The sequence below is a fragment of the Cyprinodon tularosa genome, unplaced genomic scaffold, assembly GCF_016077235.1.
Source record: "Cyprinodon tularosa strain WSP-4 unplaced genomic scaffold, ASM1607723v1 ctg134, whole genome shotgun sequence".
NCBI classification, from domain to species: Eukaryota; Metazoa; Chordata; class Actinopteri; order Cyprinodontiformes; family Cyprinodontidae; genus Cyprinodon; species Cyprinodon tularosa.
The window spans coordinates 664,582-684,854 of record NW_024038158.1 but is presented as its reverse complement, the minus strand read 5'-3'; the positions used below and the strand labels follow the sequence as shown (position 1 = coordinate 684,854).

The following is a 20,273-nucleotide window of genomic DNA, read 5'->3' as shown; positions in this document are numbered from 1 at the left end:
TCAAGCTGTCAGCTGCAGCACACATCCATCATCCTTTTCCCCAGTGTCTCTGGTTCTTATACACCCACACACACTTAGCCCAAGGGGGTTTGGAGCATTTCCCCTCAGCTGACATTGTTGAGCTCTGGGGAGATTGCACAGGTATGCATAGAGGGCAAGGCCACGAACATCTCTCTGCTGTTGTTTTACTTTTCTTTGTCACTTTTCTTTTCCATATTTGAACAAAAAGTAAGAAAAGTGAAGAAAATGCTGATGCCAGGGAATGGCCTATTTTAGATCAGAGAGCAGAGCTAAAGCTTGGCAAGCCACAGATGAATATTATTCATTATTCATTTTTCAGAAAAAAGAAAAAGAAAAAACAAAAAGAAAGTGCCACAACATGGGGTGCTTTTAACATTGCTGATTTTCTACTGGTGTTTAGAGATAAAACCAGATCCTGCAATAATAAGCACAGATAGGCAAAATTAAAAAAAAGGTTTTACAAAAGCAGTGTTTCTATAAAAGATGGTAAACTCATTCATTATTCATCGTCTGATTAAAAAAACTCATGCGTACAGTTAATCTCCGTGATTTTTTTTTTAAATGAATGCATCATTTAAGGTTTAAGTTGTTTTTCACTGTCTTGCTGCATGAGGCATTTTGTTCTATTTTCCATTTACGTTTGTATTGTCTTTTCATGTTATACTTTATATGACCAATAAAAAAAAAACAAAAAAACATTTTAAACCAGACAGACTATTCAATGGTCATACTATCATGATCCCTGAGTGGTTTAAATAAGTTGAATATTTTCAGTTTCTTAATTATTTATCTGATTTCTGAAAATGTCTTAATTAAAACATGACTGACTGACTTTCTTAAATGTTTGCTTGTAGCTCTGCAATGCTTTTCATAACATGAGCTGCCTCATTATTTACTATCCATATCTAGGCTAGAGTAATAAGAGGCACGAATGTCTTTAAAATGATAAGTACATGAATGCAACAGTGGATTTTTCATGCACAGATGAATACAGTAACAGACAGAAAAAGAGAATGTGAAGCTCAGGGATTTAACTGTTTAGACAAACAGCTGAGATGTGTTCATTCCAATTTTGGTTATGTTCTTTTAGTCTATTTTAATTATGCTTGAATATTCAAACCAAATTGCTGCAGAAAAATTCGGAATACTTTTGATTTATATTTCCCAAACGAAAAAGAGAGTGGAAGAATGAATTGGTAGAAAAGGTGTGCAAGACACTGAGACATTAACAGTCTTGAAATGATGGTGAAGTAAGAAATTGGGGACTAGTGAGACATAGACTTTGGCTGGGGTCTTCCACAGCTACCACAGATGTATTAGAATATAACTTGTACACTCCTTTTTGTAAACCACCGCTGACACAGACTGAAAACATACCAGATATCTAATCCATATAATAGACATCTGTTTTAGCAATTCTGTAAAATAAATAAATAAATAAAAATAAAACATAATAATAATAATAATAATAATAATAATAATAATAATAATATATACACATATATATATATTTATATAGTTTTAGGATGTGTAATTAAGCTAGTTTGAGCTTTTTACAGAGTTACTGAAAGAAATAAACTATTGGAAGATTTTTGTTTTAAATGTAGTTGTAGAATGCCCCCATTTCTCTTGGGACCAAAATGCATCCAAAATGTTGCCTTCAAAAGACATCTGCTAACACTAAAAGCTACATTACAGGTTTTAGTTAATTTAACAACCAAGATGCACTTTGCAAAATATTTTAGGCAATTTAAAATCTCTGTTTTTCTTAGATTTTATCTGCTGATATTTTGTTAAAATGTGGTTTCTATTTACAGTAGGAGCTTTAAATAAAAAAACATAAGAAAAGCACTGAGTAAATATTTTCTGCCTACAGTGCTCATTATGGAGGACCAACTCAGCCATATTTAAAAACAAATACATAAATAAATAAATGCTCAGTAAATAAATAAGCATACAATTAATTGCCCCCAAAAATACAATACACAAATAAATGTAGGTAGAAATTTAATTATACAGTGAGACATAAATGTATATATCTCTTTTAATTAGCTTCTTTATTTATTCGCCTTTGGTGTTACTACCTTATTTAGTTATTCACCTTGGTAAATGGGCCTTATAGTGATGCTTAAAAGTATAATGTTCTCACCTCAAATGATCCTAAAACACAGTGAGCTCTGTGAGTTAAGAAGATGGGATGCCAACCAATGGGCAGAAGTTAACCATCTAAGACACACCCCCTCCTCATTTGCATAATGTAGCAGAAATGCATACAGAAATGTAAAAACGACAGGCAGAAATAAATAGCGTTGAAGAAATAAATAGGGTAAAAAAAATACACAGGAAGAATGAAACAGACAAAAATATTATCGCATAAATAAATACTTAAAATAATAAGTAATAAATAAATAAAGTTGACAATTACAAGGGACAATAAACAAATAAGGTAATTATAACAAAGGCGAATAAATAAAGAAGGTAATTAAAAGAGATATATACACTTATGGCTCAATGTATAATTTAATTTCTACCTACATTCATTTGTTTATTGTATTTTTGGGAACAATACATTTTTTGCTTATATATTTATTGGGCATTTATTTTTTAAATATGGCAGAGTTGGTCCTCCATACTTTAACAGATTGGAATTCCACATTTCTCCCAGGTGCCATGCAATCTTTGCAGCATTCTAACTCGGTTTTCTGCTAATAACCTCCTAAAAGTCTCGGTACATTTCACTTGAATTAAATCCATTGGACAATTTGACATGTAGTATAGTTTATCGGGTTTTTTTTCTCTTTTCCTTTTAACCAAATGTTCTTATTTTGTTTTTCCGGATTTAGTTAAGTTTAGTTCCATCACTTTTTACCCATAATGCACTGCGAGACAGCCACGTAAACCAGTGCATCCTGACGTCTCAGCTTGCTAGCTGCTTCTGCTTCCTGCACAGTTTCAGAGCTGCACATAACAGACAACCGCATGATGCTAAACTCATCCAGCAGGTATATATATATTTTTAAATCAAATTATTGACTCCTTTCATCTGTCATGTACAGTCATTCTACATTAAAGCGTATAAACTAGCAGTTAGCTCCCGAGCTAGTCGATTCTGCTAATGGTGTTAGCTCTCAAGCTGTTTCATTTAATATTTCTAAATGTCTTTTAGTCTAAGTTAATGTTTTTCATCATATTAAACTATTTTAGAGTGTTTATTGATGAGTCCTTCGATTATCTGGTTTATAGAACGGCTATATTCTATATACCGTTATAAACTAATATGTTTGGATTTTACCGTTAGCTTGTCCTGCTTTGCCATGTTTTTGTCAACTCAAATGAAATATTAAATTCTAAATTAAGGCTTAATTTGTAATTTACAATGAATATAAGCAGTGAGATGATGGCTCACATCACATCATTTCCTGTCGGTTTGTTTTCGTTCAGCCGTGGAGCTCTCCGTGGTTCTGATACAAACGACCCCATCTCTAGGTTTTGGTTTTGATGTTAAACCCATATTAGTTTGTTTTGAAATAAGAATAAGATACACAACATACATACGTCAATGAATAAGGTAAAGCAACTTTTGTTTTATTTCTGTGGTTGCAGAATGTAGTAGAATGCACCTATCTTCCCCCCACTGTTTGGAAATGCAGGCTTGTCAGTAGAAAGCAAAGGACTAACATGTGCAAACATCACTGAATTACTTTTAAATAAAAAAAAAGATGAATAGAGCAGGATAGCTTTTAATCGCAAAACTGTGTAAGCTTTCTATAGCTTCACCTAAAATGACTCAACCTAAACTGATAAGTAGGTTTATTGGTGCAATTATCAACCTTTTCAGCAAAATAACAATCCGCTTTCTGATAGTTTTTCTCTATTAAAAGCTGCCTTTTCTCCAACCCTTTATTGAATCAGATTGTTACTCTTGCTGTTAACAAGGAATAGTGGAGGTGTTTATTGTAGCTTGTTGGGTTTGAATGTGATAGATTTTTTTATTTTGGTGCAATACTGTGCAAAACCCATGTGAATAGTTGGGAAACCAATAATTAATTATAAGAAAAAAAACCTACAGTAATTACATCTAGATAAACAATACTGTATTCACATGGCCTGTTTTGAACCTGTTTACAGCCAATCAGGGAGACAGCCTCATCTGTAAAATGTCGATGGTGTTGTTTGCCTCCGTGGTTCGCGTTGCGGACGGCCTGCCTCTCTCAGCATCCACCGACTATGAACAGGAGAAGGACCTTCAGGAGACAAAGAGGCATCTTAAAGGTCTCTCCAGGAAACTCAACCAGTTTCCTGACCGCTGCACACTCAAGTCTGGGCCATACAATGTGAAGTATGACACATTTTATGGAATTTATTTAATATTTTATGAAATGATATTATATTTTAAAGGTAATATATGCATTTTTTAAATTTAACTTTTAATAACTTTAATTATAAAGGATTATACATTATACATTCATCCTCATTTATAATTATCCTGGATAGTTTTCCTTTTTCTTTCTCTCTGAATATTGTCATTGAATAATGCCCCCTGATGTTAGTAAAACTAAAACATGGAACCATTTAGGCATTTTTTCCTCAAAGAGCTATTTATAAAAGCTCAGCTGATGTTCAGGGGAAAGGCGTTAAAAAGCTTTCCAGCGCTGTTTGATAGGAGCCAATTAGTCTTGTTAAAACGCAGGACATGACCTTAAATGAAATGAGCCGATTACACCTTTCAGCCACAGCTTCCTTTTGATCAGCATCATATTTATTAATTTATTAAGCCTGCAAATATAAAACTGAAGGGAAGGTCATGATACTCAGCTGTTTTATTTCAGTGTCTAGTCTTTTTATATCTCCTTTACCATTTAGATGCATTTTAGGGATGAATAAAGCCTCAAAATCATGGCAGGCTGATATTCAACTCAACTTCTATGTATTTGATTTTTCTTGTTATAAACTGTAGGTAAAAGATAACAGAAAATGCCACAGATCTGACAGGATTCAGCCAAATCTCAGTAATCTATCATAAATTGGCTTAAATTTTGCTACAATTCATCTTGTTTTCATCTGATATTTCAATACTTAACTAACCTTTTATTTTTGCATTTACTGAACCAGATGTTATTGATTTATATATATATTTATGAAGTCTTTTTTGTTATATAATATGGTTATGCATCAGCTAACCCAGAGCATTACTATCTGACTGGCTTCCAGTTGCTGCGTCATAGATCAGCAAATAGCGCCTTTTTGCATTTTAACTTATTATTGGCTAATTTATGACAGAATAAATATCTAGCCTCTTGACTAAGATGTGTTTATCTGAAGTGAGGTGTGTATTTTGTTAAAAATAATTTATAAATAATACACACGTTACATGTGTTACCAGTGTACTTAAAGCCATATTCTGTAACTTTTCTTAACCTCTTAAAATCCACCTAATTTCTCGGGAATTCACCTATTTTGCATGCCCAAATGGAAAAGCAAATAATTGAGGAACTGTAACACCAAATAACATGTGTGATACATTATTTGAAAGCTAACACCTTCCTGTTTCTGAATATAAACCGGAAATTTGGGTGAGTAAAACACCCAAGCTGCATAAGTTCAAACAAGATTCAAAGTTTTTTTTTTAATTTATCAAAAATAATAGGTCTTTTTTGAACAGCAGTTATAAAGACATGCTTGCTTGTTGTGGCTACTTTGTCACGCTACATTTCGTGCTGCTATAATTGTGCTTTGGTGCTTACTGTGTCCATAAAATGAACTTGGTGGTTGAATTGTGGAGAATTTAAGCTTTCCAACGATGTCTAACATGCCTATATTGGTAAACATTTTACCAGTATAATTTTCATGCATTCTGAGTTATTATTTGTAAACTCTACCAGAGATGTCACATTATTTATCAACCACTGTAAAGATGCATGACAACCCTAAATATCATCTCTTATTGGTCTCACTTTAAAAAGGCAGCCTTTAACATGATATATGTTGAATAAAAATTACTAATGGTCCAGATATTGAAATACATGCTGTTAAAACTTGAGGAGAGTTTGTTGAATTTGTAAAATCCCTCGATATGATTAATTATAGTTACTAATGGGACCATAGAAAAGTAGACTTTGTGTCTAGTAAACTATTTATTGGCTGATCAATTATCCTAAATAATTATCTAGCTGAGCAAGTGACAAATTTATTGGATGGGTCCTCCTGATTTTTATTTACACATTTTTAAAGAAAATCAAAGAAATCATGGACTTTTACACTGTTTTCCAAACTATTAATCCTGCCTTTCACATTTTATAGAGCCTGTTTTTAAATAAGAAAAAAAACTCAGCCTTAGTCTCTTCTAATCACACTGGAAAAAATTATTTGGTATTCGAAAAAATGTCTTAAGTTAAGTGTATTTACCCTTCATTTGAGTAGGTAAATGAGGTAGTTTACCAATGTAATTAGTATTTTTCTCTTAAAATAAGATAATTCGATAAAATGCACTTGAAATAAGACAATGTAATTGTGTTTTCTTATTTTAAATTTAAATGGTCTTGTTCCATTTGCAAAATATCTCTTTTACCTCAATTCAAGAACAAATGCACTTATTTTAAGAAAAAAAAAGACTATCTAGATTTTGATTTTTTTCCAGTGCAGATCGCTTGAATTCAGCTAGTTTTGGCCTAGTTCACAGGGTAAAATAGGTTTGGAGAGATTAATCAGAAAAGACATTTTCAAATCTGTTTTAGCTCCTGGCTCTGCTATTCTTCCCTTCCTGGAGAGACTAAAATACTGCTGAATCCATTAAAAGGTGATGAGGGGAGTGAGAGATGGGAGGGAAGTTAACTTGAAGTGGTGCACAGTGTTATAGTGGCATTTATTTAAATATTTAAATGTTAAATTGTAGTTAATAAGAAAACAAATATCTTCTGCAGTGTCTTTGCTAGAGGATATAGTTTTGATTCGAAAAGAAGCTAAATGTTTTTACAGATTTGTCACCATCAATGCATCAAAGCACATGTTTCTTACCTTTATTTTATCTTGGTTCTAGTAAAAAGTAAATGCTTCAAAATACATGATGTAGCTTGATAAGTTTAAAGAACGAACACATTTCCAGTTCTTTGTTTGGATGCACTTTATTTTTAATGTTTAACCTGAAGATTAATGCAAAATGCAAGTTATTTTTCTGTTTGTCAACATTTATTACTTATTTTGCCTTGGTGACCCTTTTAACTAAAAAGAATTGTGTAGGGAAACATTTCTCAACTTCTCAGTTTATATTGTTGGTTTCCTTTTTGAATTTTATGACAGCAGAACATTTGAGTTAGAGGGAGCTTTGAGGTTATCAGCTTCTGTTTAGTTGCATATTTTGACTGTTTTACTTCTTGGAAAGAACTGCAGAATATGTGGAACAAAGAGTGATGAAGCTTTGCCCTAAATGCCAACCTGTCCAGCAAGTTCTGGGAAAGACTGAGGTTGAAAAGCTCAAAACAGAGGAGCTTTGTTCACCTTCCTTTTATGCACTGAAGGTCTCTCTCTCTCTAAGAAAATAGAGTTCACCTTTATATACATCTCTGTGTCTCCTCGGTTTCTTTGCAAAACGTATTCCTGATAAAGAAAAGAGCTAACTTTGAGTTTTCTTTACTCAGTAAAAGCTTCTGCTTCAAAGACTGTTGCTTTCTCTGCTACTATGAGAAACTACACATTGGTGCTTCTACCGCTTCTCTGCTTTCCTTCCTCTCTCTCTTTGTAGAGACCTATAACAATCAGTGCAATAACACCTATAACCTTCCTTGAGTATCTTTCTTTTTCTGTCAGACTAACCTGATGTGATTCTGCTGCAGCAATAAGTCCCACGGTTGGAAATCTTTACCCGTGCAACAGGGTTTACCATCATATCTGACTAGCAGTGTAACGTGTTCCAGTCTCTGCGGGTGGCTTTAGTTATGGCTGCAATACCTCCACCTGCTCCTTTCAGATTTAACTAGATTTTTCTCTTTTTTAAGACACTTAAGAGTTAATTTATCTCATCTTTAAAATAATTCACACAGCCTCCTCTGCTCCTTATTTCTGCTCTGAGCTATTTAGACAATACCAGTCTTTATCAGGGAAAGTGAACCTGCTAATCGTATTAATTAAAGCTTCCAGGCTGATAGGTGTTGTCTAAACAGCTGCATTTGAGTGTTAATGTGGTTATTATGTTCACTTCCCTGTAAAAGTGGGATTTTATGTTTTACCTGTAGAGGGGTAATGCATTTTAAACCGTGTTTGCTCTGTGATTAGAGCATTAACAAGCAAAATCATTACCCTTGTTATGGTACCCTTTGCAGTTTGTTGTCTTATTAGTTCTCTGGTGCGTTTGCCCTGAGAAAAATGCAGGACGCGTTGAGTTAAAAGCAGTAATATCTGTTCTTATGTCTGGGTTTTAGTTTCATATACTCACTGGGCGTTGGATACCTGATGGTCTGCACTGCAAATTACCCTAATATGCTGGCCTTCTGCTTCCTGGATGAGCTGCAGAAAGAGTTTATCATCACTTATGACAGCAAACGCATCAGCAGCGCCGTGCGGCCTTACTCCTTCATTGAATTTGGTAAGGTGTTTTTTTTATTTTTTTTATTACTACCTCCACACCATTTACATTTGATCAGATGTCACATTATTTAGCAACCACTGTAAAGATGTACGACAACCCTAAAAAATATATACCGTATTTTCACGACTATAAGGCGCACATAAACGTCTTTTTTTTCCCCTCAAAATGTGCAGTGCGCCCTTTGGTGCGGTGCGCCCTATGTGTGTTGCAACTGCGACTTTTGAGACCACCTCATTGAGGAGATGATGAAAGAGTGGCTGAATGTAAGGAGACCAGGTGTTTTTTTTCCACGCATCACCATCGCTGTTAATCTGACTCCATGCGTGCCCATCTCACAGCTGATGTGAAAAACATGGTGAAACAAATTAATGCTGTGCTCGCTGTGAACCGGACGCAGCAGGTGCAGCAGAAGCAGCGAGTTTACATGCAAAGTCAACGGTTGACGAGCGTACAGGCGCAGCAAAAGGTCCCGCTGCTGCTGCTCGAGATGGAAAAAATTGAAGTTTTGCTGCTGGACGCGCCGCATCAACGAATCAGAGAAGCTGATCTGGGAGCTGACAGCGAGACAGACACAGCGCTCTGATGACATATGATATTAACGCAAATGAAAAAAGCTGGATGGATGAGGAGATGATGAAAGCGTAGCTGAGGCAGGTGTATGTGAGGAGACCAGGTGTTTTTTTTCCACGCATCACCATCGCTTTTAATATGTGACTCCATGCGTTCCCATCTCACAGCCGATGTGAAAAACATGGTGAAAAAAAATGAACGCTGTGCTCGCCGTTATCTCGGGGTCTGACAAAGGAACTTCCACCGCTCAACATCGGTGTGAAGCGCCCGTTCAAAGTAAGGCTGCGAGCGGCGTGGGAGCGATGGATGACAGACGGAGAGCACAGTTTCAGGATAAGTGGAAGGCAGCGCCGGGCAAGTTACGCCACCGTTTGCGGATGGATTGTAGATGCTTGGGCTAACGTGTCTGCTGGCTCTGTTGTTCAAGCTTTTGCAAAAGCAGGCATTATTTCTGAGGAGCCGCGCGGCACGGAAAGTGACTCTGACAGCGAAGAAGGGGAAATTGGCATGTCTGATTTAGCGCAGCTGTTTAATTCAGAAACAGAGGATGATGACTTTGATGGGTTTGATTAATACTTTGTAATAAATACATGAATAAAGCACAATCATACTCAGTTTTGCTCCCGCTCTATTTTTCTACCTGAAAACTTAATTCAACAGCAGCCTCTGGGCCGGGTCTCCTCCTCTTCATCGCGGTGGCTGGCAGGTGTTTTTTCATCTAAATAATCTAAATCTTGCAGCTATATTTGCTGTGATCAGTGGGAATAAAGTAGTTTTAATATGTTTTTTAAGTGAGAAAGTCCACCTGAAAACTTAATAATTGCAGTCAGTTCATCCAGATTATCATCCTGCCTATAGGCTACTATTTCTGTCGGAGGCGCTCAGACCCCGACATACCAGCGGTGCGCCGACAGTAGAAATCCCTTCAACAGCAGCCTCTAGGCTGGGTAGCCTCCGGGTTCACCACGGTGGCCGGCAGGTGTTTTTCATCTAAATAATTTAAACTGCAGGCAACAGGATACAGGTAATAAAAGCGAACATATTCTGTCGGCAGGTTTCAGGATTTTAAGTTAATTTAGGAGTGATCACAGCGCTCTGTCATCTGCGATGTGTCTGTCTCATGGCCAGCTCCCAGGTTTGATTAATACTTTGTAATAAATACATGAATAAAGCACAGTCATACTCAGTTTTGCCCCCGCTGTATTTTTAAATACGCAGTAGAGGTATTTAAAGGTAGTAGAGGATATGTACCTGTATAGAAAAAACGCGCCCTATAGTCCGGTGCGCCTTATGTCTGTGTTAAATACAGAAATGGCACACATAACTGAGAGTGCGCCTTTTAGTACGGTGCGCCTTATGGTCGTGAAAATACGGTAATCTGTTATTGATCTCAATTTAAAAAGGCAGCCTTTAACATGATATGTGTTGAATAAAAATTACTGATGGTCCAAATATCGATACACATGCTGTTAAAACTTTGTACAAAGTCACTTTCTTTTCACGGATGGAAGCAAATTTAGGAGAGTTTGTTTAATTTGTAAAATCCCTCGATATGATTAATTAAAGCTACTAATGGGACCATAGAAAAGTAGACTTTGTTTCTAGTGGACTATTTATCTGTTCTAGCTGAGCAAGTGACAAATTTATTAGATAGGTCTTACTGATTTTTGTTTACACATTTTAAAGAAAATCAAAGAACTTATGGACTTTAACACTGTTTTCCCAGCTATTAATCCTGCCTTTCATATCTTATAGGTCTGGAGAGCCTGTTTTTAAATAAGAAAAAACTCAGCCTTAGTCTCTTCTAATCACACTAGAAAAACGATCTAGAAATAGGAAAAAAATTCTTACTGTAAGTGTATTTACCCTGAATATTACTCTTAAAATAAGATACTGTGATAAAATGCACTTGAAATAAGACAATGCAATTGTGTTTTCTTATTTTAAATGTAAATCATCTTGTTCCATTGGCAAAATGTCTCTTTACCTCCTCAATTCAAGAAAAAATGCAATTATTTTAAGAAAAACTTACTTATCTAGGTTTTGATTTTTTCCAGTGCAAATCGCTTGAATTCAGCTAGTTTTGGCCTAGTTCACAGGGTAAAATATAGAAATTGTTCGGGTTCTTTTCTTTTTCTTTTTTCCAAAACCCAACATACTTCACGCATAATTATAAAGAAAAACATAAATATTCCAAGTTGAGGTCCTACTTTGTGTGGAAAAGATTCACTCAGGAACGTTCAGATGGGAAATTTTCCAAAATCTCGAATTCCAAAGTGAGTTAAGAGCAAATAAATCCTGCAAAGATCAGGAAGGAACTTCTGTAGTTGGTGGATACATTTTAACAGAAAAAAATAAATAAGATAAAGAATCTGGTTATCCATTTGCCACGCTGATATGGAGTTGTGTTTTTAATTTTCCTTTCTGTGTTTCAGTCACATTTAGCAGGCTGTGTTTTCGTAGCCTGAACCAGCCAGGCTGACTTTACATAGCGCTTAAGTCAGTCAAATCAGGCTTAATAACTCGGCCTGAAAAAGACCCGACCAATCATAGCGCAGAAGGTGAGCCTGTAAATGCAGCAGGGCTTCTGTGTAACCATAACTCCTTGGTTCTGACCTTGTAGTTCAGTTTTTACATTCTTCACAATAGCCTCTGCAACCGTCAAATCTGTCTCTGTGCGCGACCACGCCCCGTAGTCGCGCACCTCAAAAAATCCTAATTACACATCGGACGGCCATAAACCCGTGCAGACCTCTAGTTTGAGTGCGCAGACAAAAAGCAGCTGTGATTGGTCCTTGGTATGCCTTTCCAGCTGCCTGTGTGGTCGTCCTTCTCGATTCGGTGCTGGGGCTTGTCATTTTTAAAAACCGAGGAACAACTTCAATGGAAAACTACGACAAAAGGTTAATCCGTGTTTTTGCCAACTTCATTAACAGAACCTGTTCCTCTTCCATTTCTAGCAACTCTAGATCCATCTCCGTAACTGTGATATCTTGCAGATGCGCCATTGTTGTTTTGGAAGATAAACACTCCCGTCGGCGCCGCCGAAGTTCTCTTGACCATCCGCCGAAGTTCAAGCGAGTTCTCTAATAGGCTCTCTCTTGCACTTTGGCAGGAAACTGCTGTGAGTCCCTAGAAATTCCAGACCAAAGGTGCAGAAGCATACCAGCAAAACTGGTTCGCGACCAGATGCAAGCGACATTTGATGTGTGCGGTTGCAGAAGTATAATCTGCCCTTTAGGGTAGAACCTTTTCCCAAAAAAGGAGGGGCATTCAGCTGAATTCTCTAAGCTGATTGGCTACCTGCCTCCCATCACAACAGCTTTAGAGGCTGTGACGTGTCACATTCTTCTGTTGCTTTACAACAGGTGGATTTAAGTGATAAATTAAACTCCTGCCAAATCAGGTCAGGAGGAACGTGCAAATATCTGTGTATCTTTTAGGATTTTATTTTAAAACGATATAGAAGGTATTCCAGCTAAAACCGTCACAGCCATCTTTGTTTGGCTTCAGCCTTCTGCCTCTGGTTGATATCATACACGCTACTGCATTTCATTGGTCCAAAACGTTTCTGTATCGAGGCTAATGCAATGGCTTATGGCAAGATGTATTTTTGGTAGTATGCCTTAGACTGTAAAAAACTGTAAATCTGTGTAAGTCAATTGTCCTTGAAATTAAAGTGTTTTTTAGCAGTTAAGTAGGACAGTTTGCAAAAGAATGAAATTATTTACACTGAAAAAAAAAAGCATATCTAACTATCTTCTTTTAAGGACAAAACTACAAATTTTCTCTGGTGAATGATCTTGTTTACCTCCTCAAAAAACTTATTTTATCAGATCATTTTATATATTTTTAAATCTGTTTTTTGCAGTTTAAGTGTCTCCATTTGAGGTCAGAGCAATCCCACCTTCCTTCAGTGTAGACTAGATTATGCAACACAGTACTGGAAGTATATCTCATAAAATGTTCTTTAGAGCCGTCTGAATAATCTAAGAGTCATAAAGATTGTCTCAAAGATCCATGAGATTATCTTATCGTGCAGGGCAAAAATGGAAATAAAAGCAAATCGATAAGGCGATTTCCATTTAAAATAATAAAAAAAAACACCTCCATTATCATATTCATGGTTTATACTATCTAATAATCTTATTTTAAGCATGAAAATACAAATTCTAATGGAAGATCATCTTATATACCTGCTTAGATTAAGAGCAAATACTCGTATTAAAGACAATTTTACTTGCTTTAGATCAGTTTTTGCAGTGTGTGAACCATCAACATGTTCAGATTTAAGTAGAAGGGACTAGAAAAACGTTTTTTGTTTTTTTTCCAGTTTTGCTAAAAGCAAGTAATCATGTTGATGGCATGTGACTGTTGTCCTGGAGATTTATGAGCCCTAGATACTGCTCTGTGCTCCAACATTGGCTTTAAAGGTTTATTCTACCTCCTGTTTATTGCAGTAATGAGAACAGCGTTCTCTCTTACTGCAAACGGTCAGATCCACAGATCCAAGTACTGCAAATCTAATGTTAAACAAGAGTTTTTTTGCATTTGCTTATTTTCTAACGTAATAAAATTCACTGACACTCAGATGGAACCATCACTGCAGGAAAAAAAAGTTTGAAACAGAAAAAATAATCCTAATTAATAACAATTCTAATAGGATATGCAGAAATAATCAATTTGTTTACATTTTTGTTAACACAATAAACAAAGGATTATCGGGCCATCCAACATGGTTGGAAGACTTTTTGCCCAGAAGACAATAGCTAAAATTAAAATAATAGAAAAAGGCTTCTCCTTCAGACATCATGGATAGCTAATTAAAAGTCCCTAGAAAACTGTGGGCGCTATAACAGTAAATTAATTAAAACAGTTATTCAGTTTCATTCCTTTTAAAGTGGAATGTTGGAGGTTGAAATGATTTTCCCAACAAAAACAATTCTCACTATTCATTTGTCCCCCAGCAATAAATGGGCTCACAATAAAGGTTGGATTTGAATTATTTCCTGAGATAATAAAAGATGGGCTTATTTAAAGCCGTTTGCTGCTCTTCACAAGATTCCAAATAAATATAGAGAGTAGAATAAGAACAATACCTGAGTTAGTGTGCACGCCAGTGGCAACATTACCAATAGAGGGCGCTAGGGCGCCGCCCCACACCCAATGACACTAAGACATAACAGATCGGAACGGTGACTTATTTCCGCCCTAGGGCGCAAAAATCTTTGCCCATTGACTCTCGTTAAAAGTTGTCCATGCGCACTCAGCAGCTCCTCTGCAATACAAAGGTGTAGGAGAGCTCAGGGCACAGCTCTCCTGCGCCCCGAGCTGACAGGAAATATATCTGCTCATCACTTCCCGCCACAGCGCAGACGTTTTGCGGGTGATTGACAGGTCGAGTCACGCGGGTTTGAGATGCATTAGAGAGAGAGAGAGAGAGAAAAAAATGGCGCAAGAACTGTCCATTTCCAGGACCTGGTTTAGCTACAAGGCTTGGCTAACTGCATTAGCAAGGCAAACACTTTATTCTGCTTTCCTGCCTCCTCTTTCAAGCAATCTGGGATTCAGATGGAAAATAATATAATATAGTGTACTTTTTCTAGATGTTTGTAAATTTGCATAGTTGCTCATAAATAAGCACATTCTCAGAAAATAGTTTTATATATTAAAAAAAGGTATAAAGCTCCCTTATCAAACTGGTATATTGTTTTTCGTTAGGTTTGTGACACAATATTGGACCATGGAAAACACAGATTTGCATTCTTAAAGCCTCAGAAGGGCAGGATTTATGTACAAAAATTAAACCTATGCATGAAATTATGTTTTTTTTTATATAAAGTGTTTTCATAATGTTTTTGGCATTCATATAAATATACTGGTGTGATAACTTAGTATACGTTTGATTGGTTTTTGGTATACATCTATTTTGAATTTATAGCCCTCCCTGCAGAAGACCCCACCAGCCGCCACTGGTGCACACTAACTTCTTAAATGTGTTGACTGCTCTTTCACTTTCCTGCTGTTTACGCCAACAGTGTCCCTACCTCTCAGCCACTGAATGTTTATCTCCCTGGTTTATCTCCCCGCTGTATTAACCACCTTGTTGTTGTGCTGATGTCATCCCCCAGACACCTTCATCCAGAGGACCAAGCAGCGCTACAACAGCCCTCGGTCCCTGTCCCCCAAGATCAACCTGGCTGACATGCAGACAGAGATCAAGCTGCGGCCGCCATATCAGCTTTCCCCAGAGGACCTGAAGGCTATCAATGGATTCTCAGTGCGCACTGCTTCTAAATACAAGGGCATAGGTAGGACTCAAGCTGCCACACAAATAAAAGCCTTTTTAACATTTGTTTTTTACTGCCTGAAATGTCCATTCACATGCTCAAAAAAATGCCTGCTGCATTCAGGTGTGTAGATAAGAGCTTCTGCCCTCTACGTTTTGTTGACACGTTTGCTTTGCTTCCTCCAAAGATGCGGGGTCTCATGTGTCAACAACAACGCATCACCTGTATGCTGTTTGTCGATAGGTGCTTCGCCCTTTGAGAAGTATTTTTTATCTTCTAACTCTTCAACAACTTTCTCCGCCTCCCGGCTGATGATGCTGTTTGTTTACTAATGTTCTCTGAGTCCTTCACAGAGCAGCAGGACTTATATTACAGGCTGGTGTTAGTGGGTTTACTAATGAGGGGACCTCTGAAGACATTTAGTGGAGATTTGATTCAAGGGTATCAGAGTGAGGGGGGAGCTTAATACGTATTAATGCCACACTTCTCCTTCCTTGAACTTCAAAACTTGAGCGTTTTACTTCATGAATAGTATTTTAATTATTCCCCATGCACAATCTAATGACACAAAGCAAAACCGTAACTTGTTATTTCAGGGTTTCAGCGGGTTAATAAAAACATTAAAAGTCGTTAAATGTGATTATTGTTGCATTTAAAATGATTTATTTAAAAAAAAATTTTATAAAAACAATTTCATCAGATACATCGCAATATATTTGTGCGGAACTGCTTCCGATTGATCATAAAGCCGTATGTTCAGAATGGGGAAAATAATAAATTTCAACGAAAGTGGTTGGAAAATGAGGAATTCGGGACATGTCGACAGTTAAGATGACAAAGGATTTTATATATATATATATATATATTAGAGTCATGGGTACTTGTTGATGGCATTAAAATTATTTCTAAGAGCCTTAAAATAGTGTTAAAATGCATTAAATTAGAGTTACTCATTCCTGTATAAACCCTGTATTTATTTGACAAGCTATTTATGTTTTCACATGTTTCCAGGAGTCAAAAACTCTGTATAATTTGCAGTAAGGTCCAACTTTCTGATCTTTGTTATCACTGCTGAGCACAGCTGCTGCTCATATGTTCTTGCTGATGTGATGAGGATCCTGAGCATCTCTCTTCATGCTTGCTCTCTTCATCTGTGTTTTTTATAATAACATTAATCATTTTGCCTTAAGGGATGAAGCGAAGCGACAACAGTGACACATTGCTTGTTTTATATCAGGATGCCCTAAACTTAATGACTTAAAACATCTTTTGACTAATGTTTGGTTGTTTTTTTCTTGATAAGAGGGATTATGCATCATGAGACGACACAGTTAAAGAATGCAAGCATTTACAGTGACCGCTGCCCTCTTCCAGCCCCCACACAGATGCTGCAGCCTGTGACGCTCCCTGGTATCGTGTCCTGTGTGCTCAGTGTTCTCTGCGGAGGCCTGAACCTGCTGAGAGGAGTCCATGCGATCGAGAGCATATTACAGGTGAGGACCTGCTGCAGCTGATATTTGGACATTTATTGGTGTTACAGCAGGAAATAACTAAAAGAATAGAATCCTTCACCATCAGATTAATTTTGTTGTTATTCAGTGCCGCAGTGGTTAGCTCACACGACCCATGTACGGAGGCCTTAGTCCTGGAAGCAGCCGACCTGGGTTCAAATCAGACCTTTGCCGCATGTCTCTCCCTCTCTCATACCCCTTTCCTGTCAGCATAATGTTCAAAAAATGAGCCACTAGTGCTCTTAAAAAGTCAGAAAAGAAGACAAAAACATTAAAGTCTTTTCAGTCCCTAAAAAAAACAAACAGTAAAAGCATATGTTGGTTGTTCGAAAGATAAAAAAAACTAATATATTAAAGCTGCAGTATGTAACATTGAGAAGAGAGCAGACTTCGACTGAAAATTTGAAGAAAAGCAGGTTTCACGCCACTCCCCCACCCTCTCTGCTTCACTCATGCCCCACCTCCAAGCTCCACCCCTCTCACAGCATCTGCGCGGCTACCGCATGCGACCAGAAGGGGGGGGGGGGGGGGTTCAGCGTGTGTGAGCTGTGATTGACACTCCATCAGACGCTCCTCTGGCTGTGATTGGTTGTTTTGACTTGTCCCGAATTATTCTTTCCAGATTGAAATACAGGCAGTAGGCGGGACCAATTGAAGCAGTTTTTTTCACAGGTTACATATCACATGTACTGCTGTCTGGGCATAGGGACAGTTTTAGCCAATATGACAAAAAAGTGATTTTTAAAAACTTACAGACTTCAGCTTTAAAGGTACAGTGGAATTTTTGAAAACACCCGCCCTCTTCACTTTTAAAAAAAATACACATGCACACCCCTGAACCCGCTCCTGAGAGAGAACGCCTATTAAAAGCTGATTGCAATTTTTCCACCGAGTCAGACTCACCACCGGTAAGTGGAAATGGGGGCGAGCATGTAGGACGGCCTTACGTAAACATATCACCAGGATGATTGACAATTAGGAGGACCACTTATTTTGATGATCCACCCGGAAAAAGAACATCCTGCACTATACCTTTAAATGCAGCACTTTATTGCACTGACTATAATGCGTTTTCTGGTAGCATCACCCTTATATTTGTAGAATAACTGGGTGCTGACCTTAATCTTCAAACAATATTCTATATTATATAGAATATATATATATATTCAATATTCTATCTTAATTGTCATGCTGCAAATTCAGTGTCTGCGTTCAAATCAACAGAAAAGTCTAAAGGTTTTGAGGCCATTTCACCTCATTCTACAAGTTTAACATTCAGTGTAACATGTCATGTAAGGCCTCATTTAATTAAACATAATTATGTTAGTTGGAAAAAATGGAACAGAAGATGCATTAAATAGTGTTTACCTTTAAACTGACTCTGTATTTGGACTTTAGGCATCATGCCGATTTTCTTCCTCACTAAACGTCTCCAAATCAGTCATAATATGAGGACATCTGGTCTCCCTGTGATCCTCTAGAGGTGAACCCATAGATTATCAGTCAGACTACGTTTTAAGCTCAGCCATCTTAGATCTTCATTTTATTTTTCTAGTGAATTCATCCGTATTTTTATTTATTATTTTTGGGCCAACCAGGATGCTGAGAAGTTAAAGCTCTCGTCCTCCACAGCTATCAAAGCGCTTGATCAAAGCTAAACAGTATTTTAAACTGTTAATTCTATTAGACCGTACAGAAAAAGGTAACAGTAAAGCCACATCATCATGCTGCCACCTTTGTTTTTCTCTCAAAAAAAATGTATTTGCTGTTCATAGGTTTAAGGTTAAACATAGCTGATAGAATTACCCCAAAAGGTTAAAGTTTGATTTCGACCGGGCCATAATACATTCCTGAGAGCTTTTAAGGTGTTTGTGTTTCCTTTGCTCATTTGGTCCTTAAGACAAATAAGAAAAAAAATAAAAAATAGCAATTATTTATCAGAAGTTGCCCTTTCAGTGTTACCCTTTGCCTCCCTTTTTTCCAGATCTTCTTGTTTCTCTCATATTTTCTTCTTACCCCTTTCCTGACTGCTATAAACTATTGGGTTTATTGGAAGGTGTTATTTTTCAGCTTTGTTAAGCAAATATCTGGGAAATAAGGTCATAATATGTTGTCTAATGACCTCCTTTACTCTGTGACAAAGGTAAAGGCCTTTTTTCACGGTTGCCATTATGTCCCATTAATCTAAAAACAGATTTAAGGTGAACAGAACTCCAAAATGCTGCATGATGATGATTTAATTTCACCAACAGACAATATGAGTGACAGTAAACCTGGTGCGTTTTCTCCCTGTGCAGAATGATGACGAGGACTTTAATTATGTGATTGCCTTCTTCCTCGGCACAGCGGCCTGTCTGTATCAGGTAAGTGATAGTCTGCGGTAAGAGCAGGCCCATCACCGGCTGACTAACAGCCCTGCACTTTACGGCTCAGCAGCTTGTCAGTTAGACAAACATTCGCTGAAGCTCAGTGCTCCTCTATAAAACATTTTCATCAGCTCCTTTTGTGCAGCTCCCAACGCTAAATGGAAGAGCACAATTTAGTCGATATACGTGTGAAATAGAGACATCAAATAGGGTTTCTGTTTTAAGGCATTAGTGGCCAATATGTTTTTGGTTCAGCATTAATGTGATTTAATCCCATATCTTTCAGTGCTACCTGTTTGCCTACTTCTCCGTCTGGAGGAACAGCAAGTCCTTCTTGGCGTTTGCACTCATCTGCCTGTCCAACATGTATCTGTATGAGCTGAGGAACATTTGGCAGATCCTCTTCCATGTGGCTGTGGGAGCCTTCATGACCCTGCAGATCAGACTGAGGCAACCGCTGGGCAAAGCGCCAGACTACAATGTCTGACAAAGACCTGTAACAGAATAGACTCATCCACCTTTGGTCGTGTGTCCTGGAGACACAGTGGAAACAAAAAAACAAGCCTCCCAGGTCAGGACAGATGGAGAGACGAGCGTATAGACGGATGTGTCTCCATTTGGGTTTGAAAGGAAATGTCTGCTTCAGTCTGACTGCTTCATGGATTGGATCGCCTTCCTGAACATTCAAATGGCCTGTTTTTTGTTTTTTTTGTTTTTTTTTATGTCAACAAAGGAAAAACTAATCCTAATCCTTTGTGTGATTTCATTTCAGAAAAAAACCTGAATTGAGAACCTTCCTCCCTCATCTGCTTTTTAAACTACCTTCACATGACTACCATGAGGTTTAATGGATTCCTGGAATAAACATAAATGTGCAAAATAGCAAATATCTTATTATCTCTATAGCTGCAGTGTCTGTAAACCTCATTGGGTT

General features: G+C 37.2%; 1 protein-coding gene across 2 annotated transcripts; it reads left to right on the top strand.

Moving 5' to 3' along the window:
• Positions 1-2,870: 2,870 nt before the first annotated feature.
• sec22a (SEC22 homolog A, vesicle trafficking protein) lies at positions 2,871-20,020 on the top strand. 2 transcript variants are annotated; one of them, XM_038277738.1, is made up of 7 exons: positions 2,871-3,023; positions 4,150-4,360; positions 8,436-8,599; positions 15,304-15,483; positions 16,837-16,955; positions 19,271-19,336; positions 19,626-19,826. In XM_038277738.1, the coding sequence occupies exons 2-7, from the start codon at positions 4,179-4,181 to the stop codon at positions 19,824-19,826; spliced, it is 912 nt and encodes a 303-aa protein (XP_038133666.1). In that variant the 5' UTR covers positions 2,871-3,023; positions 4,150-4,178. The 2 variants fall into 2 exon arrangements, with proteins under 2 accessions (XP_038133666.1, XP_038133667.1); XM_038277739.1 differs by lacking the exon at positions 2,871-3,023 and having other exon boundaries at positions 4,179-4,360; positions 19,626-20,020.
• The last annotated feature ends 253 nt before the right edge of the window (positions 20,021-20,273 follow it).